Below are 25,985 nucleotides of genomic sequence, written 5' to 3'. Positions count from 1 at the left end.
TCATATCCAGTTTTGATTTGGGACATTAATTTTATTGGTTGATTAATGTCTAACACCACTTTCAACACTATTGTGCTTTTTCATGATGATAAGTTTTTATTGGTGACTGAAGTTGAGTAAAAAAACTGACAATCCTAGTCAATCAAGATTGGAGTTGGGTGCACCTGCCAGACTTCAGGGTTTCAAACTCTCAACCTCAATGTTGACAAGCTAGTGATGTAATAGTTACTTTGCTTAAATAATCATTTATACCTTTATATAATGTTCATTTCTTGAAGTATTTTCTTGAAGAAATAAGGAAAGAGCTACCTAAACACAGATTTTACGTATCTATCTCTAGTCCATGCATGTTTTATTAGTGTCAAGTCAACATCTGGTATAAGAAAAATATGGCTTGAAAAAGAATTTTTAAAACAAATGAAGATTTAAAGGCAGATATAAGTATGCTAATGAATTTCTCGTTGCATTGAAGACCTGTTATTGACCTTCTACTGTTGTCTGCTCTATGGTCCGGTTGTTGTCCCTTTGGCACATTCCCCATTTCCATTTTCAATTTTATGCTAAATTTGCACACTTCGAATGATGATCTTTCAAACTGACAGTTTATGTCAGTACACAGAAATTATATCAAAAGTCAAGTATAATACTGTTTATATGTTAATCAATGTTCATATGATGCCCAACTGATTACCATGATTGCCTTTTGTTACATAGTCTTAAGGAATCAAATCGTGCTCAGATAACAAATGTCGGCCATAGGTTGCTTGATGAATTGGTAGTAATATAAACTTTTTACATAATTTTAGTGTTATCTGTAGGTTGGCTGCTATAGAGAATTCATTCTTAGGATATACATCAAAACTATATCCACTTATACAGAAAAAAATTAGTAAACAAATAGATGCCATAGACAGTGTCTGTTTTGGTAAGTATGTTAAAATTGATATTTATATTATAGTGTTTTACCTGACACCACAATGTTGCAAAATTAAATTTTCAATAGTACATGCAGCATAGTAATACTTGTGTGATTCATAGAAAATGTACAATAAATATATATACTAGATATATGTTAGAAAAGTACATAACAAGGAGAGGCATATAAAGATATCAGAGGAATATTCAAACTGTCTAACAGTTTGCACCAAAATCTTTTTCAACTACTAGTCCGAAGACCAATATTCTGACATTTTTTGATTGGGCCAAACAAAATTTTGCAAAAACTTATTAGTCCTAATGAAATTTTACTAGTCTGGGGCATCAGACTAGTGGCTAACTGTGCAGACTGCTGTCTAAAATAAACTGACATACATCATATTTAGATAATATGTATGAGACTTAGAAAATTGCACTTTGCTTGGGTTGTTGTCTCTTTGATATAATCCCCATTTCCATTATTAATTTTATATTTTACCATATATTTTTGGAATCGACATAAAGTAACAAATGATGTAACACCAGAAGTGACATTCAGTAAACCAGTAGTAGCAAATTATCTCCCTTATCAAGTAAAAGAAAATAAAAAAAAACCATTTGTTTTGGGAATTTGTGTAATTACTTATGTAAGCTGTCATATGACACCTGAAAATTTATTTTCAAACCAATTGTCTCCCTTATATCAAGCAAAAGTGTGTATTTAAATAATCAGCGTATTGTGAGCATACAAATTATTTTAAACTGGAAATTGTTTCCTTTTTTTGAGTAAATTATATATAGAAACCTTATAATAAGAATCTATGTAAAGTTAGCTATCTTTCGATTACTTCATAAGAAGCAGATATATTTGACTAAAAGATTTAACATGTTTAAAGACCTGTGTTGATTTGAAATCAGTGGAAGCCAAATGTTTTCCTCATCCCTTGAGTGACCTATGAATTCATATAATTTTTCTTCAATATTTAAAAAAACCAAAATTTCCTGTATTATTACTTCAGTTCTTTGAAACTAAAATAATAAACAAGTATAAACTTGTAGGTGGAAAGCCCTTCAATTGTGTTTAAAGTTGTAAATTTTCAACCCAAAAATCTCAAAATGTATCCCATTCTTACTGGAGTAGGGGCATTAAGGCCTGGTTTTGGCCCAAAAAAAGAAATGTTTGATAACTATTTCAAATTGGTACATAATGTTTAGAAATACATAGGGTCAAGAAATATCAATGAAAAACATAAAGATTTTTATATGATTACGTCATAATATGTACTGTTTTCACAAATACATAATTTATGCAGTTTTGTATCTTTATTTCCATTGCGGAAACATCGTGCGCAGCCAAGAAACAACAAAATAATTTAACAGAAGCTTTATTACAACTATTGACATAATCTTTTTCAATCTAATATATACTTAATATTTGATGAAAAACAAGGAAATTTTACAAAATATGCAAATTAAGTCATGATTTGTTGCCATGGTAACTTGTTCAATGTCAAAATTGTTTTGTTTTTAAATTAAAGTAAATCAAGAATATGTATAATAACTTTTAAATTTGCAGTAATTTTTGGGCCAAATAAGAGCCTTATTGCCCCTACTCCTTTGTTAATTGAAAGGTTTATATAATTAGTAGGTAATACTTGATATTTCAGGTCATTTGTTTTATGAGATGTGTACTGGCAAACAGCTACTGACAGCCCACCCAACACCAGTTGACTTGTCAGAGTGTAAAAATCCTGATGCTGTAAACGTAAGTTGAAATCTTCTAGCAAATTTAGGGGCCAGCTGTGAGGCCTACCTCAGGGTGCAGGATTTTTACACTGCTTTGGAGACCCATTGGTGGTCTTCGGCTGATGTCTGCTTTTTAGCTCACCTGGCCCATAGGGCCAAGTGAGCTTTTCTCATCACTTGGCGTCCGGCGTCCGGCGTCGTTGTCGTCGTCCGGCGTCCGTCGTCGTTAACTTTTACAAAAATCTTCTCCTCTGAAACTACTGGGCCAAATTTAACCAAACTTGGCCACAATCATCATTGGGGTATCTAGTTTAAAAAATGTGTTCGGTTACCCGGCCAACCAACCAAGATGGCCGCCATGGCTAAAAATAGAACATAGGGGTAAAATGCAGTTTTTGGCTTATAACTCTGAAACCAAAGCATTTAGAGCAAATCTGACATGGGGTTAAATTGTTTATTAAGTCAAGATCTATCTGTCCTGAAATGTTCAGACGAATCGGACAACGGGTTGTTGGGTTGCTGCCCCTGAATTGGCAATTTTAAGGAAATTTTGCCGTAATATGGTTATTATCTTAAATATTATTATAGATAGAGATAAACTGTAAACAGCAATAATGTTCAGCAAAGTAAGATCTACAAATAAGTCAACATGACCGAAATGGTCAGTTGACCCATATAGGAGTTATTGCCCTTTATAGTCAATTTTTAACCATTTTTCGTAAATCTTAGTAATCTTTTACAAAAATCTTCTCCTCTGAAACTACTAGGCCAAATTTATCCAAACTTGGCCACAATTATCTTTGGGGTATCTAGTTTAAAAATTGTGTCCGTCGACCCTGCCAACCAACCAAGATGGCCGCCACGGCTAAAAATAGAACATAGGGGTAAAATGCAGTTTTTGGCTTATAACTTAAAAACCAAAGCATTTAGAGCAAATCTTACAATTGGTAAAATTGTTTATCAGGTCAAGATCTATTTACCCTAAAATTTTCAGATGAATCTGACAACCTGTTGTTGGGTTGCTGCCCCTGAATTGGTAATTTTAAGGAAATTTTACTGTTTTTGGTTATTATCTTGAAAATTATTATAGATAGAAATAAACTGTAAACTGCAATAATGTTCAGCAAAGTAAGATTTACAAATAAGTCAACATGACCGAAATGGTCAGTTGACCAATATAGGAGTTATTGCCCTTTATAGTCAATTTTTAACCATTTTTCGTAAATCTTAGTAATCTTTTACAAAAATCTTCTCCTCTGAAACTGATGGGCCATATTAATCCAAACTTATCCACAATCATCTTTGGGGTATCTAGTTTAAAAAATGTGTCCGATGACCCGGCCATCCAACCAAGATGGCCGCCATGACTAAAAATAGAACATAGGGGTAAAATGCAGTTTTTGGCTTATAACTCAAAAACCAAAGCGTTTAGAGCAAATCTGACAGGTGTTAAATTGTTTATCAGGTCAAGATCTATCTGACCCGAAATTTTCAAATGAATCGGACAACCCGTTGTTGGGTTGCTGCCCCTGAATTGGTAATTTTAAGGAAATTTTGCTGTTTTTGGTTATTGTCTTGAATATTATTATAGATAGAGATAAACTGTAAACAGCAATAATGTTCAGCAAAGTAAGATTTACAAATAAGTCAATTTGACCGAAATGGTCAATTGACCCCCTAAGGAGTTATTGTCCTTTATAGTCAATTTTCAACAATTTTTATAAAATTTGTAAATTTTTACTAAAATTTTCCACTGAAACTACTGGGCCAAGTTCATTATAGATAGAGATAATTGTAAGCTGCAAGGATGTTCAGTAAAGTAAGATGTACAAACACATCACCATCACCAAAATACAATTTTGTCATGAATCCATCTGCTTCCTTTGTTTAATAGTCACATAGACCAAGGTGAGCGACACAGGCTCTTTAGAGCCTCTAGTTGGTTTGGTTGTTGTCTTTTGGACATATTCCTCATTTCCATTCTCAATTTTATAAATTGCTTGATATCAATGAATATCATTGGTCTATTTTTAGCTCACCTGACCCAAAGGGCCAAGTGAGCTTTTCTCATCACTTGGCGTCCGGCGTCGTCGTCCTGCGTTAACTTTTACAAAAATCTTCTCCTTTGAAACTACTGGGCCAAATTTAACCAAACTTGGCCACAATCATCATTGGGGTATCTAGTTTGAAAAATGTGTCCAGTGACCCGGCCAACAAACCAAGATGGCCGCCATGGCTAAAAATAGAACATAGGTGTAAAATGCAGTTTTTGGCTTATTACTCAAAAATCAAAGCATTTAGAGCAAATCTGACTGAGTTAAATTGTTTATCATGTCAAGATCTATCTGCCCTGAAATTTTCAGATTGACCCGACAACTGGTTGTTGGGTTGCTGCCCCTAAATTGGTAATTTTAAGGAAATTTTGCTGTTTTTGGTTATTATCTTGAATATTATTATAGATAGAGATAAACTGTAAACAACAATAATGTACAGCAAAGTAAGACCTAAAAATAAGTAAACATGACCAAAATGGTCAATTGACCCCCTAAGGAGTTATTGTCCTTTATAGTAAATTTTTCAACAATTTTCATAAAATTTGTAAATGTTTACTAAAATTTTCCACTGAAACTACTTTGCCAATATCATTATAGATAGAGATAATTGTAAGCAGCAAGAATGTTCAGTAAAGTAAGATGTACAAACACATCACCATCACCAAAACACAATTTTGTCATGAATCCATCTGCTTCCTTTGTTTAATATTCACATATACCAAGGTGAGTGACACAGGCACTTTAGAGCCTCTAGTTCGTAAATCCTAGTAATCTTTTAGAAAAATCTTCTCCTCTGAAACTACTGGGCCAAATTTAACCAAACTTGGCCATAATCATTATTTGGGTATCTAGTTTGAAAAATGTGTCCGGTGACCCGGCCAACCAACCAAGATGGCTGCCATGGCTAAAAATAGAACATAGGGGTAAAATGCAGTTTTTGGCTTATAACTCAAAAACCAAAGCATTTAGAGCAAATCTGACAGGGATAACAAAAATTGTTCATCAGGTCAAGATCTATCTGCCCTGAAATTTTCAGATGAATTGGACATTCCGTTGTTGGGTTACTGCCCCAGAAATGGTAATTTTAAGGAAATTTTGCTGTTTTTGGTTATTATCTTGAATATTATTATAGATAGAGATAAACTGTAAACAGCAATAATGTTCAGCAAAGTAAGATCTACAAATAAGTCAGCATGACCATAAATGGTCAGTTGACCACTTTAGGAGTTATTGCCCTTTATAGTCAATTTTTAACCATTTTTCGTAAATCCTAGCAATCTTTTAGAAAAATTTTCTTCTCTGAAACTATTGGGCCAAATTTAACCAAACTTGGCCATAATCATCATTGGGGTATTTAGTTTAAAAAATGTGTCCGGTAACTCGGCCAACAAACCAAGATGGCCGCCATGGCTAAAAATAGAACATGGGGGTAAAATGCAGTTTTTGGCTTAATTTATAACTCAAAAACCAACCAATACTATATGCCAAGTAATAAATTATTTAGTCATTTTGTCCCCATTGGAAAATCACAATAGGACATTCTCAATATAATTTTGGCGAATGTAGCAGGGGGTGGTTCCAAAATGATTGCTGCACATGGGGATTAAAAAAAATACAGCTGTTTTATAGTAGAATTTATAATTTAAAGGATATGAAAAAATTGAAAAGTCTAATGTTTATGAGTCTCCAGTAATTCATTACCAAATATATATGTTCCTTTAAACTTCAGTTTCATTATGTCACTTATAAGGAAAATGAAAGATGAATTGTATAGGTGTTTGTAAGCATGCATTATCCCAATTCATTAGGCCAACTAAAATTAATTAGTAGATTTTCATCCAAATTTTTTTTTTAAATGGGGCGGGTGGGAGGATTTTATTTTTTAAATTTTATTTCATATGAAACCCTCGTCACGAGCTCTGCATACCGCGGGTATATACTAGTGGGAAACAAGCTTGTATAATGTATATATACATGATGTAAAAGAAATCCTACACTATTTTTTGAACTCTTAAAAAAAAATCCCTGATTGGCAACCACTGTTATACATGTAATTGCTGCTTTAGAAACCTATTTATAGTATACATCAAAAAGAAGATAAATGCTCTATTCAGTTGGAGTATACCTACACCAAATTTATTGTGCTTTCTAAGCAATGGTTTGTAGTACCCATAAAATCAATAAAATGTATACGTTTTTGATGCGCTTTGTTATTTGATTTTGCCATGTGATTATGGACTTTCCAAATTAATTTTCCTCTAAGTTCAGTATTTTTGTAATTTTACTTTTTGGTACAATTGTATGCAACACAAGTATTATGAGTACAGAATAAAATGTAAACGCAGTGTTATGATGTAAAACATGAACTTAACCAAAAAGTAGTTGTTGTTTAATGACTAAATTGAGGGTATTGGGACAGTTACAAAGGTGTTTGCCGTTTGTCAACAAAAACAACAGCCATGGGCTTGTTATAATTAAAATGCGTGTTTGTCGACTTTTTTCTCTCAATATACGGTCATAATTTAGACAAGTTCGTGCTTGCGTCAATTTCTTTAATCCAGTCATGTTTTTGTACCAATTTGTTCTACGATTCTTGCGCTTTGGATATCATTCAAAGTCCAAATTTCCTGACACAAAGTCATTGTACAAATAAAGAAAAAAAAACACGGTTTTCGATTCACTTGTGACTACCGCAATTTGCGTTCAAGGACAAGGCATTTTACTCGTAACTCAAATAATTCATGCCCTTCTCGTTATCAATCTCTATTCTCGGTATACATGGTATATGATGTTGTCATCATAGAGCAGCAGAATATGTCGACTTAATCATTTTCGTTAGAAGTTACTCGATTCAATACAAAAACGAAATTTGAAACAGGAAGTTTTGAATAAAACGAAATTATCGATGGTTCCCGGTAACAAACATGAACAAAATCCGGAAATCGTATTTTTGTTAAATAAAAAAAATCGGGGCGGGACGATTTGAGAGGGGCGGGCGGGGATGAAAATCTAGCAATTAATTTTAATTGGCCTTATTTAAGACGACTTAAAATTTTCATGTCCTTTTGTAAGTGTACACATTAAAATATTTTGTCACTATATTTTCATCAATACTTAAACTGCAATATAGTCCAACTACTAGGCAAAATGTTACCTGAATCCACAGTCATGACACTATGATGAGAGTCAGAAATCGAGTTTGAAAATTGTATCTATGGATTAAACCCATCATCAAATATTGCCACTGATGTTTGAATTTGAATTTTCTTTGTTCAATATTTCCAGTTCAACAAGTGCATGATGAATTTCTCAATTTCATCTTGTTTTCTCCCGGAATCACCTTACAATTGTCAGTTTAAGTAAAAAATGTTTTTTTTAAATTATTGACTGACAAATGACAGACAGGAAGGAACTATGAAAGCATAAGGATGACACTTAAGCTATAACTGGCCCTTTGGATCAATGAACTCAAAATTGTTGAGATATTCCTTTATTTCACAAATAACATGTGTGGGATGATCCATAACTACCAACAAAATGAACATCATTAAACTACAAACTACATTGTTATATGAAAATAATTACATTTGAAACATTCTCTACTCACTGTACTTCACTGATTCTCTATGCAATAATTTTCCCAAAAAAGGGGACCCCAGGCACCTTGCTCCCACTTAAATTGGCCTCTGCTTAAAACGTACACTCAGGGATCACATTTCAATAATCCCAGGTCATGAACTTTTCTGGTATATAATACCTGATTCCAGTCTTATTTAATACAATTGACAAAGTGGAAACAATTCATAGAAATTGAAATACTATAATCAAGGGTCCCCTACTGTCTATTGTTAACATTTATAGATCATAGGCCTTTCAGATTAATACAAATATGTGAATAATTTTTTGTAATTATGTTTGATGTATTGTGACAGAAACTTCAAAATTAATTTAGTTTAACACAGATAATCTTAGCCTTTTTAATTTTATCACGTGTCCATGTGTTACATCCAATCCATAGAACTTCATTATTGTCAATAGCTAGACTTGTAGGTAATTCTATTCCTAAAGCTTTTACGTCATAACATACAATAAGCTCTCCAGCAGGATTTAATACATGTATAGCATGATTGCATTGGTCAGAAACTAAAATCATTGCTGTAGAGGTTATTTTCACATCTGCTGGATAAAACTGAACCTGATCGGAAATTATATTACTACATCCATTGTAGGTCCAATAGAGTTGTCCCCCATAATCAAACACTACTACTCTACCCTCCTTTTTATTGTTTATAAGATCTACAACTACTATCCTATCATTGAAACTTATGGTTCTATTAGGCCATGTAAACAGTCTCTGATTATCTCTGTCATATTCAATAGTATGTTGTATATCACCATCCAGGTTCATAATCACAACTTTTCTGTGACTGTCTTTTGTAATAAGAAATAAATTATGATTAGAATCCACTAAACCTACTATTATCTTATTGTGTCTATTTACATGAACACATACAGTAACTAAGGGAGAAAAGGACTTGAATGTGGTTAAATGTCCCCCTTTGGTATATTTTTTTAGATCACTTCTTCCAATTGAAACAAGTATTTCATCATCGTTAATCCTTGCCATATCGTGCACAGTGATCTCAATTTCACTCACTACTTCGATACTATTAGCTTGAAATTTTAATTTTTGTATTTTTGAACTCGCGGCACTTCCTATAAATGTCATTTTGTCACTATAGAATAGATTGTTTGTCACATTTTCAACATCACTGTGATATGTGTTGATCACCTCTATGACAGGAATTGTATAAATGTCACCAAGCACTGACTGACTTCCTTTTTTCACTTTCGTATTTGTAGGAATGAACTTTGTTTTATTGGTTTTGATATTTCGAACTGAATATTTTGGCAATGACTTATCTAAAGTTTTACTTGTAGAGAAAATGTCTATGGCTTGATGAGACTGCAGTGCTTTGTATAGATTTTCTCTCCTTGTTTCCATCTCCTCCTCATTCTTTGAGATGACAGAAAGTTCTCTTTTGATTATATTTTCTGATGGTTTCCATTTTGCTTCAAGTTCTTGTAAGAGGTCTTTAGCATGTTTTGAAATAACCTCTTTCATTTCTTTCTCAGTTTGCAAAATTAAATCCCTTGTTTCTTGAAAATTGTCACAACCATCAGATAGCTTCTTTTGCAGATGTTCCTTTTCATTTCTGACGAGTTTCAGATTGGCTTCAAATTGTTTCAATAGTTCCTCCATTTCAGAGATTATTTCTTTATACTCTTCTTCAATGGCTTTATAGTCATGCAATTTATGAGTCTCCATTAAACATTTGGAACAGGAGGGCTCACTGCAGTCTTTACAGAAAATAAAACATTTCTGTTTGTCATGGATTGTACATTCCATGTTTTCAAGGTCAACTTTACGTACTGAAGTGGCAAAATCCTTCTTTTCAAAATCTTTTAAATTTATAGTTTCATGTTGACTAGATGTCTTGATTTTACTATGTATCTTTGAACAACACCTTTGACATAAAAATAGTTCACAGTTTATACACTTCCACTTAATGTCTGGTGATTCTTCACAGAACTGACACACAGCTGGAGTCTGTGCTTTCCCTATTGACTGTGAAAACGCCATCTTTTAGGTATTCAATGACTATGGGGTGATATAAAAGTATCACTTCCGCATTGTGAGATTTTTACAGGTAAAATGATAACAAGGTCATACAATACATTCACATGACTTGATAAATATATACTTCAATAGTTTTTATCATACAAATGTTTAAAGGGCTGATAAAATTAAATGTGTAGTTAATCATTGAATAGTTTTAGGACAGAGATAGCAAACAAAAGATTTAAAATGAAAAGGGGTATAAAAATATGTAGCATTTGAGATTGAATTATTGAGAAGATCTCTAAAAAAAGAAGAGAAATACTTCATTTTTAGCTCACCTGGCCTAAAAGGCCATGTGAGCTTTTCTCATCACTTGGCGTCCGTCGTCGTCGTTAACAATTTTTAAAACATCTTCTCCTCTGAAACTACTGAATGGATTTGAATGAAACTTAGCATGATTGTTCCTTAGATTATCCTGCACAAAGTGTGTGCTTCGATTTTTGATCCGTCAAAAAACATGGCCGCCGTTACTTAAAATAGAACATAGGGGTCAAATGCAGTTTTTGGCTTATATCTCAAAAACGAAAGCATTTAATAGAGCAAATCTGACATGGGGTAAAAATGTTCATTAGGTCAAGATCTATCAGCCCTGAAATTTTCAGATGAATCAAACAAACCATTGTTGGGTTGCTGCCACTTAATTGGTAATTTTAAGGAAATTTTGCAGTTTTTGGTCATTATCTTGAATATTATTATAGATAAAGATAAACTGTAAACAGCAAAAATGATCAGCAAAGTAAGATCTACAAATAAGTTAATATGACCAAAATTGTCAATTGACCCCTTAAGGGGTTATTGTCCTTTAATGACAATTTTTCACAATTTGTTCATCACATTTGCTAACTTTAAAAAATCTTCTTCTCTGAAACTACTGAATGGATTTGAATGAAACTTAGCATGATTGTTCCTTAGATTATCCTTCACAAAGTGTGTGCTTCGATTTTTGATCCGTCAAAAAACATGGCCGCCGTTACTTAAAATAGAACATAGGGGTCAAATGCAGTTTTTAGCTCACCTGGCCCAAAGGGCCAAGTGAGCTTTTCTCAGCACTTGGCGTCCGGCGTCCGTCGTCCGTCGTCTGTCGTCCGTCGTCTGGCGTCGTTAACTTTTACAAAAATCTTCTCCTCTGAAACTACTGGGCCAAATTTAACCAAACTTGGCCACAATCATCATTGGGGTATCTAGTTTAAAAAATGTGTCCGGTGACCCGGTCAACCAACCAAGATGGCCGCCATGGCTAAAAATAGAACATAGGGGTAAAATGCAGTTTTTGGCTTATAACTCAAAAACCAAAGCATTTAGAGCAAATCTGACATGGGGTAAAATTGTTCATCAGGTCAAGATCTATCTGCCCTGAAATTTTCAGATGAATCGGACAACCCGTTGTTGGGTTGCTGCCCCTGAATTGGTAATTTTAAGGAAATTTTACTGTTTTTGGTTATTATCTTGAATATTATTATAGATAGAGATAAACTGTAAACAGCAATAATGTTCAGCAAAGTAAGATTTACAAATAAGTCAACCTGACCCAAATGGTCAGTTGACCCCTTTAGGAGTTATTGCCCTTTATAGTCAATTTTTAACCATTTTTCGTAAATCTTAGTTATCTTTTAGAAAAATCTTCTACTCTGAAACTACTGGGCCAAATTAAACCAAACTTGGCCACAATCATCATTGGGGTATCTAGTTTAAAAAATGTGTCCGGTGACCCGGTCAACCAACCAAGATGGCCGCCATGGCTAAAAATAGAACATGGGGTAAAATGCAGTTTTTGGCTTATAACTCAAAAACCAAAGCATTTAGAGCAAATCTGACGTGGGGTAAAATTGTTCATCAGGTCAAAATCTATCTGCCCTGAAATTTTCAGATGAATCGGACAACCTGTTGTTGGGTTGCTGCCCCTGAATTGGTAATTTTAAGGAAATTTTACTGTTTTTGTTTATTATCTTGAATATTATTATAGATAGAGATAAACTGTAAACAGCAATAATGTTCAGCAAAGTAAGATTTACAAATAAGTCAACATGACCGAAATGGTCAGTTGACCCCTTTAGGAGTTATTGCCCTTTATAGTCAATTTTTAACCATTTTTCGTAAATCTTAGTCATCTTTTAGAAAAATCTTCTCCTCTGAAACTACTGGGCCAAATTTAACCAAACTTGGCCACAATCATCATTGGGGTATTTAGTTTAAAAAATGTGTCCGGTGACTTGGTCAACCAACCAAGATGGCCGCCATGGCTAAAAATAGAACATGGGGTAAAATGCAGTTTTTGGCTTATAACTCAAAAACCAAAGCATTTAGAGCAAATCTGACGTGGGGTAAAATTGTTCATCAGGTCAAAATCTATCTGCCCTGAAATTTTCAGATGAATCGGACAACCTGTTGTTGGGTTGCTGCCCCTGAATTGGTAATTTTAAGGAAATTTTACTGTTTTTGTTTATTATCTTGAATATTATTATAGATAGAGATAAACTGTAAACAGCAATAATGTTCAGCAAAGTAAGATTTACAAATAAGTCAACATGACCGAAATGGTCAGTTGACCCCTTTAGGAGTTATTGCCCTTTATAGTCAATTTTTAACCATTTTTCGTAAATCTTAGTAATCTTTTACAAAAATCTTCTTCTCTGAAACTACTGGGCCAAATTAATCCAGACTTGGCCACAATCATCATTGGGGTATGTAGTTTAAAAAATGTGTCCGGTGACCCGGCCAACTAACCAAGATGGCCGCCACGCCTAAAAATAGAACATAGGGGTAAAATGCAGTTTTTGGCTTATAACTCAAAAACCAAAGCATTTAGAGCATATCTGACATGGGTAAAAATTTTATCGGGTCAACATCTATCTGCCCTGAAATTTTCAAATGAATCAGACAACCTGTTGTTGGGTTGCTGCCCCTGAATTGATAATTTTAAGGAAATTTTGCTGTTTTTGGTTATTATCTTGAATATTATTATAGATAGAGATAAACTGTAAACAGCAATAATGTACAGCAAAGTAAGACCTAAAAAGAAGTCAACATGACCAAAATGGTCAATTGACCCCTAAGAAGTTATTGCCCTTTATATAGTCATTTTTTTAACAATTTTCACAAAATTTGTAAAATTTTACTAACATTTTCCACTGTAACTATTGGGTCAAGTTCATTATAGATAGAGATAATTGTAAGCAGCAAGAATGTTCAGTAAAGTAAGATCTGCAAACACATCACCATCACCAAACCACAATTTTATCTTGAATCCATCTGTGTCCTTTGTTTAGTATTTACATAGACCAAGGTGAGCGACACAGGCTCTTTAGAGCCTCTAGTTGGCTTATATCTCAAAAACGAAAGCATTTAATAGAGCAAATCTGACATGGGGTAAAAATGTTCATTAGGTCAAGATCTATCAGCCCTGAAATTTTCAGATGAATCAAACAAACCATTGTTGGGTTGCTGCCACTTAATTGGTAATTTTAAGGAAATTTTGCAGTTTTTGGTCATTATCTTGAATATTATTATAGATAAAGATAAACTGTAAACAGCAAAAATGATCAGAAAAGTAAGATCTACAAATAAGTTAATATGACCAAAATTGTCAATTGACCCCTTAAGGGGTTATTTATTGTCCTTTAATGACAATTTTTCACAATTTGTTCATCATATTTGCTAACTTTAAAAAATCTTCTCCTCTAAAACTACTTAACCAAATTCAACCAAACTTCAACTGAATGATCAGTAGGGTGTATAAAATAAAGTTTGTGCTTTATTTTTTATTTCGTCAAAAAACATGGCCGTCATGGCTAAAAATAGAACAAAGGGTAAAATGCAGTTTTTGGCTTATATCTCAAAAACTCCAGCATTTAGAGCAAATAAGACAAGAAGTTAAAGTATTTATTAGGTCAAGGTCTACCTGTCCTGAAATTTTCAGCCGAATTGGGTAACTGGTTTTTCAGGTATAATGCCCCTGAATTGATGATTTTAAAGAAATTTTGCAGTTTTTGGTTATTATCTTGAATATTATTATAGATACAGATAAACTGTTAAGAGCAAAAATGTTAAGCAAAGTAAGATCTACAAATAAGTCAATTTGACCAAAATTGTCAATTGACCCCTTAAGGAGTTATTGCCCTTTAAAGACTTTTTTCACAATTTGTTCATCATGTTGACTTACTTTAAAAAATCTTCTCCTTTGAAACTGCTGTATCAATTTCAGCCAAACTTAGGCTAAATGAGTTTCAGAGTATCTAGTATAAATTTTATATTTCATTTCCTTGTATGTCAGAAACATAGCTCCTATGGCTAAAATAGAACATAGGAGAAAATGATTTTTTTTTTGCTTTTGAAGAAAATAGGACGATTCAAAGAACATTTAAATAAATTGAAAAGCCAAAATAATCATTGATGAGAGATTTAACCAAAAAAATTAAGGTGAGCGATTCAGGCTCTTGAGAGCCTCTTGTTTCAAAAGTTTTAACCTATCAGCCTATAATAGCTCTTATGACATAAAAGGTTTAGTGAGTGATTGCAATCACTTGTCAGCTTGACTTTTTTGGTCATCAACGTAAACTTTAAAAAATTAAAAAAATTCTCCTTTATTACCTGAATGATCCAATTTAGGCCTTTTCCTAGTGTAAATGTTAATGCATGATAAGAAAAGCAGAACAAAATAATTATTTTTTCACTTTTTACAAGTAAATAATCATCAACATGAAACCTCTTTTATCCTGAAATCATGGACTTTATATTGGGGATTGATTGTAAACCTTACCAAACTTGCTCCTGGTGAGACAGAGGACATGAACAATGGATGAAAGATGATGGACTCATGGCATATACTTGCCCCTGCCCAGCACCAGTAACTAAGAATTAACTGAAAATGTAGAGATATTTCTTTATTCCATCAATTACATGTGTACGTGTTACAGTGTAATAATTACTAACTATCAAGATGATCTATTATGTGATTAAACTACAAACTACATAGTTCTATTGCACAAGAAAAATCTTTACTGATATTCCCTAATTCATTTTGTATTCATAAGCTCTTTTCAAACTCTAAAGAGAATGTAATTGCCATGTGCATGAAAAATATATATTCTGAAAAAAAATGCATTAATGAACATATAAATTTGGGTATTATCATGATTACTGGGGTATGTTTTAAATCACTCTTCAAAGATAATCCGTCATTATCATATTTTTAGGTATATTTGGACTGAAATAAAAGCAGGATATTTATCTTCATTGTAATTCTCGGGAGTCGGGGAATTATAAATGACAACCATAGACAACCAAACAATATATATTTAGATGCTTGCTAAAATGCTAGTGTGTAATTAAATATATACATAAAAAAAAAATCATTTTATTATTCTGGATGGCTGAGAATTTATTACAATCACAGACTACCATTCATGTATGTTTTGTTGCCAGCTTACCCAAAATGCAAAAAGTGTAATTTAAACATGGGGAGTGTCAAGTGCAAATCAGCTCAATTTTTTTTTATTAAATCATTTTAGTTTGCTGATCAATCAGCTACAGCAGTGTGGATATTAAAACATAACATTCAGGGGGTCACACTCCAATAACCCCAGGCCATTAACTTTTCTGGCAAATAATATCCTAAATATCCTAATCTCCTGCTATTTGGAAGGCAATTTAAGAAGGGAAACAACTCAAAGGATTATTTTATCAAGCATCCTGGTTCCAACAATCATAAAGCATGATGTCTCCTACCTTCTTTGTTAGTTTTTTTTAGATCATAAGGTAGACCTACCGGACCTTTCAGATTAATACAAAGATGGTATTAAGCTTTAGTGATGATGTTAGATGTATTATGACAGAAACTTTTAAATTAAGTTAGTTTAACACAGAATATCTTAGCCTTTTTGATTTTGTCTTTTTCCAATGTTTTACATCCAATCCATAAAACTTCATTATTGTCAATATTAAGACTTAAAGGTAATCTATTCCTAAGACTTTTACAAACTGACAACGCCATGGCTAAAAATGAAAAAGACAAACAGAAAAACAATAGTACACACGACACAACATAGAAAACTAAAGAATAAACAACACGAACCCCACCAAAAACTAGGGGTGATCTCAGGTGCTCCGGAAGGGTAAGCAGATCCTGCTCCACATGTTTAACCTGATCAAAATTGATGCTATGACATCCATTGTAGGAACAATGGAGTTGTCCACCATAATCAAACATTACTACTCTACCCTCCCCTTCCATGTTTTTATACGACCGCAAAATTTAAAAAAAATTTTGTCGTTTATTGGTATCACGTTGGCGTCGTCGTTTGCGTCGTCGTCATCCAAATACTTTTAGTTTTCGTACTCTAACTTTAGTAAAAGTGAATAGAAATCTATGAAATTTTAACACAAGGTTTATGACCACAAAAGGAAGGTTGGTATTGATTTTGGGAGTTTTGGTCCCAACATTTTAGGAATTAGGGGCCAAAAAGGGCCCAAATAAGCATTTTCTTGGTTATCGCGCTATATCTTTAGTTTAAGTAAATAGAAATCTATGAAATTTTGACACAAGGTTTATGAACACAAAAGGAAGGTTGAGATTGATTTTGGGAGTTTTAGTTCAAACAGTTTAGGAATTAGGGGCCAAAAAAGGGCCCAAATAAGCATTATTCTTGGTTTTGGCACAATAACTTAAGTATAAGTAAATAGAAATCAATGAAATTTAAACACAAGATTTATGACCACTAAAGGAAGGTTGTGATTGATTTTGGGAGTTGAGGTCTGAACAGTTTAGGAATAAGGGGCCCAAGTAAGCATTATTTTTGGTTTTGGCACCATAACTTTAGTATAAGTAAATAGAAATCTATGAAATTTTAACACAAGGTTTATGACCACTAAAGGAAGGTTGGGTTTTGATTATGGGAGTTTTGGTCCCAACAGTTTAGGAATAAGGGGCCCAAAGGGTCCAAAATTGAACTTTGTTTGATTTCAATTGGGGTTCTTTGATATTCTGAATCTAACTGTGTATGTAGACTCTAAATTTTTGGTCCCGTTTTCAAATTGGTCTACATTAAGGTCCAAAGGGTCCAAAATTAAACTTAGTTTGATTTTAACAAAAATTGAATCCTTGGGGTTCTTTGATATGCTGAATCTAAAAATGTACTTAGATTTTTGGTTATTGGCCCAGTTTTCAAGTTGGTCCAAATCAGGGTCCTTAATTCAACTTTGTTTGATTTCATAAAAAATTGAATAATTGGGGTTCTTTGATATGACAAATCTAACTGTGTATGTAGATTCTAAATTTTTGGTCCCGTTTTCAAATTGGTCTACATTAAAGTCCAAAGGGTCCAAAATTAAAAGTTTGATTTGAACAAAAATTGAATTCTTGGGCTTTTTTGATATGCTGAATCTAAGCATGTACTTAGATAATTGATTATGGGCCCAGTTTTCAATTTGGTTCAAATCAGGATCCAAAATTATTATATTAAGCAGAGATGCAACTAATCGTCGGACCTGTCGGACCTAAGGGGCAGAATTTATGCAGGTCCGGCTAAACTAGTTGCTCTGCAGGACCTGATGGCCGGCAATATTTTAGTCTGCTTGGGTCAGCCAAAACTGATTTCCCTGTCGGTCCCAGCAGAGTATTTTGTTTATAAAATTGTGATTTTACAACCACGTTGCATGATTAGATAGAACAACATGCAAGGCTTCGATTACATAATAGAAATCGGGAGTTCAAACTGTTTTAATGATAAATATTATAGCCTGACACAACTTCCAAATATCCCTCCTTAAAAAATAAAAAAATAAACCTTTTGCAGTATAAATTTCTGTTTTGAAATGGTAAGTTTTGACATCTCAATTTATTGAAATATTTATATCAAACGCAGTTGATTAGTTGTAACAGAGAATACACACCATTGGCTTGAAAAATGATGTAACTTTGACCCCTAGCAGAGTTCCAAAAATATATAGGTCACTGAATATTCATAATATATTTCAGATCGTCTGTTGTTTTGATGTCAAAAATTGTTTTATTTTTTGGAAAGTTTGCTATAGCTTGCTATTGCTACTTTCCTTAGGCGTCGGCCTCAACTTCCGGTGAGACAGACTATCCCAATGTTCTGCTCCAAGATAATGTAGTACTATAGTGCTAGTGTTCGACTTCTGATTCTTGGATACTTTGAGTTGCTACTCTTTTGAAAAGATTACAGCTTGAATAAAATAAGGAATGAATGTTCAACGACAATCCAGATGAATTTAGCTTCATATTGAAAATAAGTATCACAAACACTACTTTGCGGATCGGCCATTGGCTGAAGAGAAAATCAAAGAAATCTACGCGAGACGGCGTTTCATTCATGAATATTTCATGAATGAACATTTTCCCGCACTATTTTTTACTATGTACGATATTTACAACTGTTTATTATTGAATAAGTAAAAGCCCGAGTGCATCGAAAGAGTCCGGTATGCGAGAACAAGTTAATATTTGACAAAATTGTCGGATAATTGACAAGTGATAATGGTTTGATTTATTTTAACAATACACAGGTGATAGAATATAAAATAATCGATAATTATATGGCTTATGTCTCACGCCAAGGACGATTAAAGGTAAATACCGGCTTATAGAAATAAATAGAAAAGTGCATTGTTTTTGTCAAACTGACATCGATCTGAAAGTTTTGATGCCAAAAATCATTTGAAAACTTTTAATTCGTTAAGTACTAACTGTTTCACATTCCAATGTGCATATATAAGGACCTTCACTCGTTCAGCATGTTCAACTGGATCATACTGACAACAGAAAAAACATTGTCTTAATGACAATTAGTATCATAGCATCCGTATAATTTAAAAGCAACTGAGTCATCAACTACTTCTAAGAATATTATAGTTCAGTGTATCAAGACCGAGATCAAGCTAAAGACAAGTGCTGTAGAAATTATTATAATGATTTAATAACATTTGTCCATGTACTAGCAAAATGACTTTCTTAGTGCTTAACAATGCAGTGGCGGATCCAGAACTTTTTATCCTCACTTTATTCCTGGGGCAGTATGATTTTTTAAGATTGACCTATAATTAATAATGTGTCCCCACAGAGGCAATGATTAAATAAATGGCTTAAAACAAAAATCTCAAATGTCATTGCCTCAATGGCAATTACGCAGCAGCAACTAAAATGTGTTTCAGGGTTATAAGCACGTGTACTTCAGATCAACATTGTATGAATCTAGTATATATAAACTTTTTTATTCCTGAGGTCATACTACTATTGTTATGCCCCCACCATATTGAGTTTTATCCTTGTTTTTTTCTGTAAGTATGTACGTCTCTTACTTGTACGTACGTCCATACACCCCAAAATTGATTTCTGTTCTCTTACTTTAGTTTGCCTGAACCAAATTTTATGAAACTTATACGCAACCACAAAACACAAGTCAAGTTTGAATTTTGTTGGCGTCACTTTTACCATTCTAGATGTAAAGGGGTGAAATTTTCAGTATGCCCTATCAAGTATATATACCTTTATATATAAAACATACATAAAAACGGTCTTTAGATTTAAAAGTATAGATATATAAGAATGTGTCCCCAGTACACGCATGCCCCATCTGCACTATCATTTTCTATGTTCAGTGGACCGTGAAAATGGAGTAAAAACTCTAATTTGGCATTAAAATTAGAAAGATTATATCATAGGGAACAACTATAATACTAAAATGACGAGGTCCAATTTATCAGCCGTCATGGGGTAAAAACGACAAATCAAAGAATTCAATTTTATATATATCTAATATAGGACAATGCTATTATGGTGTTGATTAAAAAAAATTACAGCACTCTTCCACATAATTAATATTCACCTGTTACCTATTACTTATCGGTACGTTTCTCATCTGACAGGCGCACCACCAAACAGTGTATTTCGGATTTTGCCATGTACACGGGTCATAGTCACAGGGTTGACACTACTAAATTCAATCATTGTCAAATTGGTCCCTATTGTAGTATTTTAAGCAGTAAGACTTTCTAAGATGACAATACGAGTACTAAAAATCTGGACTTAAAAATAAGAATCAAATAAGGCGTATAGGTACAGTTTTCAATTTGTTAGCGGGCATGACATTAAACAGCGAATCAAAGAATTCAACTTTATTTATAACTAAATTAATAAATATAGGACCATGCTGTTGATTAAAAAATACTCCATTACCAGGACCTTTTGTTTTCAATTAATATTACCAATAATTGATAAGTTCCAGGTCGACTGGTTCAAACAGACAGATTTTGAAAGCAGAGAACACTGTGCATCTTATAATCGGCATGACTTTATCAGATGGCAATCCCAATACTAAAATAAGGCGTAGGCATAGTTATATACTTTAATTCAGTCACAGACCCGCGATATCACGGGTGTGTTCTAGTGTGTACTAAGTTTCAAATTAATTGGACTTCAACTTCATCAAAAGGTATCTTGACCAAAAACTTTAACCTGAATGGGACAGACGAACGGACGGAAGGACGGACGGACGAAGGGATCGACGCACAGACCAGAAAACATAATGCCCATAAATGGGGCATAAAAAGTGATTTTTGGAAATTGCTGGCGAGACAATGGTTTAGTTTGAAAAATCAAAACAGTGATTTGAATACATATTTAAAATAATACACGTCAATAACCTATTTGAAATAATACACATATACAGTTGCAAACTTTCCAGAGGTGCTATCCAGCACTTTGATTAAACTTTTCTTTCAAATTAGTTTTAATCCATAAAAAAATTAAAAACATTGCCTGACTGTACCTTAAGTTGAATATCTATATCCAAATTCAATTAATTAAAGCTGTAATCCATGATCACAAATTGAATGCTTTGTTTACAATTGTTGAAAGCCATGTGCTTTTTGGCGGGAAAATTAGGGAAACCCCTTAACAGAAAACAGTTACATTTCATTGTTATTTATAAACAGTAAGAATTTCATTTTTATTAACTGCTAACATTTATTCATGAAAAATAAAAAAATTCTTGAGGTGAAACTGATAATACTTTTTATACTCTACATACTAAAGGGATGGTTAAATGGAAAAAAGGGGGGGGGGGGGGCTGTTTTTTTTTCATAATATTACAAAAATAGATAATTTTGAGTGAAAATATAGGTCTGGCAGAAATGTGATGGGTCTGGCAAAACTTTGTACCCTTAAGGCCCCAATGTCTGACAGGAAAAAAAAACTGATTGCATCTCTGATTAAGTATTGTGCAATAGCAAGAAATTTTTAATTGCACAGTATTAAGCAATAGCAAGAAATCTTCAATTGCACAGTATTGTGCAACAGCAAGAAATTTTCAATTGCACAGTATTGCGCAATAGCAAGAAATCTTCAATTGCACAGTATTGTGCAATAGTAAATATTTTCAATTGCACAGTATTGCACAATAGCAAGAAATATCTAATTGCACAATATTGTGCAATAGCAAGACATTTTCAATTGATTGGAGTTATCTTTCTTTGTCCAGAATAGTAGTTGAATCAACTTAAATCATTGTTTTGTACAATATACAATGTATATTCACTTTTACTACCAACTGATAAATTAAAACAATCTTTACCATTCAGTGATAACAAGCACCTTTTGTTACATTTTAATATTTTATGATATATTTAAATGAGTAGTTATTGTTGCAAACTCCATTAGAAATTTGAATTGAGATCAGTTTTGGAAGGGGGATGTAAAAAAAAAATCGGGGGGGGGGGGGGGGGTTACATTTTTCTCATTTCAGATTTTATAAATAAAAAGAAAATTTCTTCAAACATTTTTTTGAGAGGATTAATATTCAACAGCATAGTGAATTGTTCAAAGGCAAAAAAAAATATTTTAAGTTCATTAGACCACATTCATTCTGTGTCCGAAACCTATGCTGTGTCAACTATTTAATCACAATCCAAATTTAGAGCTGAATCAAGCTTGAATGTTGTGTCCATACTTGCCCCAATCGTTCAGGGTTCAACCTATGCGGTCATATAAAGCTGCGCCCTGCGGAGCATCTGGTTCAAAAGTGGGGTGAGTCGGTAAACAGGAGTGGGGCGATTTTTTTTAAAGTGGCGATCTAGTGTGGGCCGATTGGCCAGGTGGGCGAGTAGACATGGTTACATATTTAATCATCGTGTTCAGGGGTAATAAAGGATATACATTATAAAGTAATATATAAGTATATTATAATGGTTGTGTGGCTTTCTTAACTAGATGAATTGTAAATGGTTTTTCGTCTAATCCAAAACAGCTGGGATATAAAGTAGTTATCCCATTAGGACTTGGTGTGTCAGTGTAAGATCACCCTCTGGCCTCCGGCATGCTCATGGGATAACTATTACAGTAAGTGTGGCGAAAATACTAAATTTTAATCCTTTTAACTATCTATGAGTTTATTTCAGGTCTTGCAATTTTGCTGTTTATCAGATTGTCTTTTTATGAATTGTATGCCAACAGGTGAGACATATCCCTGTGTCAATAGTTTATTCTGTAATAACAATGTCATGTTGATATTCTATATACACAAAGACAAAAATCTCAAAGCACTTTAATTCAATAACTAAAGCAACTTAACATTTAACCTCTACTGTTTATGTATAACAAAAGAAAACATAACAAGATTTAAAAGAATGAAGTCATAAAAAAAACCCAGACTAGAATGCAATTGACTTTTCTTAAGGATTGCTTTTTGACTAGCACAGACTCTGTAACAGAGAACTGAAAAATGACAAGAATAAATTGTTTTACTTAATTTTCTTTATGTAATAAATTCTGGAAAAATATTTAATACTTTAATAATTTCAGTTTATATAAAAATGTGTATATTTTCAAAAGTTATTTACTTTAAAGTCTGATTCATAGACATTAAATGAACAACTACTCAACTGTGTGTTGCTAACTTGCACCTAAGGCTATTCAGAATGAAGCACCCTTTACCTGTGTCAGTGAAAAATGTGTACAATCTATTGTTTTCTAAAGATTTTTTTAGTTTTTCTGTGTGTTGATATCTTTATTCCTACACAGTCACTGTCAGGAAGAGATGGTAATTTTGTCTTCTATTTGTCTTTTGGTCATTTTTGTGAAGCATAAACAGCTGAATAGTACTGATTCACTCAGGATGCAAACGTTGATAAGAAATCAAATCCAAATTGCTATTTCAGTGATTCAGATTTTGTTCAGACAAAAAAAACATTTTATAAATTTACCAAAAATCTTCTCTTAGACTTCATTGTCATATGTTGCCAAAATTTACCTGAATGCTGCTTATTGGACATAAATTAAAACCTTGTATCTGGTAATTTGATTTATCAACAAATATGTCTACTTTTTTATGCCCCACCTAAGATAGTAGAGGGGCATTATGTTTTCTGGTCTGTGCGTCCGTTCGTCTGTTCGTCCATCCGTCTGTTCATTCGTCCGTCTGTCCCGCTTCAGGTTAAAGTTTTTGGTCAAGGTAGTTTTTGATGAAGTTGAAGTCCAATCAACTTCAAACTTAGTACACATGTTCCCTATGATATGATCTTTCTAATTTTAATGCCAAATTAAAGTTTTTATCCCAATGTCACGGTCCACTGAACATAGAAAATGAAAGTGCGAGTGGGGCATTCGTGTACTGAGGACACATTCTTGTTTTAATTTCAATTTTGGTCTTTATTTTTCAGTCAGGTTTATTGACTTTTCCCATTCAACAGGTACAAAATGAATATCTGAATTTTATCTAGTTACTCCCTGTTATACCTTGTATGTAATATGAATCACCAAGATGTTTTACCGTCAACAATAGATGCAAAATGATGACGTTGATAAAGTTGCCCTTTGAACCAATTAATGTCGGAACAAAAAATGTTGAGATATATTCCTTTATTTCATAAATTACATATATAATGATCAATTACTATCAACAAAGATGAGAATCATTTAACTAAACACTCAATTGTTCTTAGAAAATAACTACTGTACATTTGAAACATTCTTTGCTGATGTTGTCTTATCATCTTTTAGTTAGTTTTAAAATTAGAGGGAATGAAAGGACCTTTTTACAGGATTGAGTAGTTTAACAGAGTAGTTTAACACCTGCAGGAATTCAGGAATAACAAGTTATTTAGTTGGGAATTTTAGATTTAAGAAAATTGCTATGTTGGAATAGATACATTATTTTCAAGAGAATGTTGGTTTTTTTTTTTTGGGGGGGGGGGGGGGTAATATGTTATTCACACTCTATAGAGAATTATTATTCATGCTGAGTTCTTTTAAATTTATACCTCAATATATTGTTTTTATTCAGGGTGTCTTAAAATTAAGTCATGTCACCAGACCACCATACATGTATGTTAAGCTGTCAGCTAAATAGAAGTGTGTTTATAATCTAAATGATTAATGATTTTTTGTTTTGTTTGAACATAAGGAGTCTCTGGTGCAGATCAGCTCAGTCTTTTAAAATATCATCTTTTTCATTTTAGATTAATATAAAGATGCAAATTAGCTTTAGTGATCATGTTTGATGTATTGTGAGAGAAACCTCCAAATTAAGTTAGTTTAATAGAGATTATCTTAGCCTTTATATTTTTGGCTTTAGCTTGGGTGTCACATCCAATCCATAAAACTTCATTATTGTCAATATCAAGATTTAAAGGTAATTCTATTCCTAAGCCTTTGACATCATAACGTACAATAACCTCTCCAACAGAATTTAATACATGTAGGGCAAGATTTTCATTGTCAGAAACTAAAATCATTGCTGTAGAGGTTATTGACACGTCTCCTGGATAAAACTTAACCTGATTGGAAATGATACCATTACATCCATTGTATTTCCAATGGAGTTGTCCCCCATAATCAAACATTACTACCCTCCCCTCCAATTCCTTGTTTATAATATCTATAACTACTATTCTATCATTGAAACTTTTGATTCTAACAGGACATGTTAATAGTCTCTGATTGTCTTTATCATATTCAATAGTATGTTGTATGTCAGCATCCTGGTTCATAATCACAATTTTTCTGTACCTGTCTTTTGTAATAAGTAATCCATCAGGACTATCTTCCATTAACCCTACTATTATTTACATGAACACTTACAGTAAGTAAGGTGGGAAAAGATTTAAATGTCTTATATTGTCCATCTTGGTTATATATTAAAATATCACCATTTCCAGTTGCCACAAGTATTTCATGGTCCTTTATCAATGCCATATCATTTACTTCTGTTTGAATTTCTCTCTCTACTTTGATAGTATTAGTTTGGAATCTTATTTTTTGTATTGTTTTCTCTGTTAAGCTTCCTATGAATTCTGTTTTGTCACTACAGAGAATTATGTTTGTCACATTTTTAAGATCACTATGATAAGTGTTTATCACTTCCAAGTCTGGAATATTATAAATGTCACCAATCACTGACTGACTTTCTTTTTTCACTTCCATATTGGGAATGAACTTTGTTTTATTTGTTTTTATTGTTTTAATTGAATAACTTGGCATTAACTTATCTAAAGTTTTACTTGTAGAGAAAATGTCTATGGCTTGATGAGACTGCAGTGCTTGGTGTAGATTATTCTTCCTGACTTCCATTTCCTGT

The 25,985-nt window shown here is 33.0% G+C and overlaps 1 protein-coding gene across 2 annotated transcripts in view; it reads left to right on the top strand.

The window, feature by feature from the left end:
- Window positions 1-25,985, top strand: part of LOC143082302 (slowpoke-binding protein-like) — a 46,158-nt gene that overhangs the window by 4,431 nt on the left and 15,742 nt on the right. The window contains exons 8-9 of one of the 2 annotated variants that reach the window (XM_076257939.1): window positions 819-925; window positions 2,583-2,680. In XM_076257939.1, coding sequence (XP_076114054.1) covers window positions 819-925; window positions 2,583-2,680 — 205 coding nt within the window. Of the gene's footprint in view, window positions 1-806; window positions 926-2,582; window positions 2,681-25,985 lie in introns of both variants that reach the window. The other variant, XM_076257930.1, reaches the window with a different exon arrangement.

This window comes from Mytilus galloprovincialis, chromosome 1, assembly GCF_965363235.1.
Source record: "Mytilus galloprovincialis chromosome 1, xbMytGall1.hap1.1, whole genome shotgun sequence".
Lineage (NCBI taxonomy): Eukaryota > Metazoa > Mollusca > Bivalvia > Mytilida > Mytilidae > Mytilus > Mytilus galloprovincialis.
This window is presented reverse-complemented; position numbering and strand designations above follow the sequence as displayed.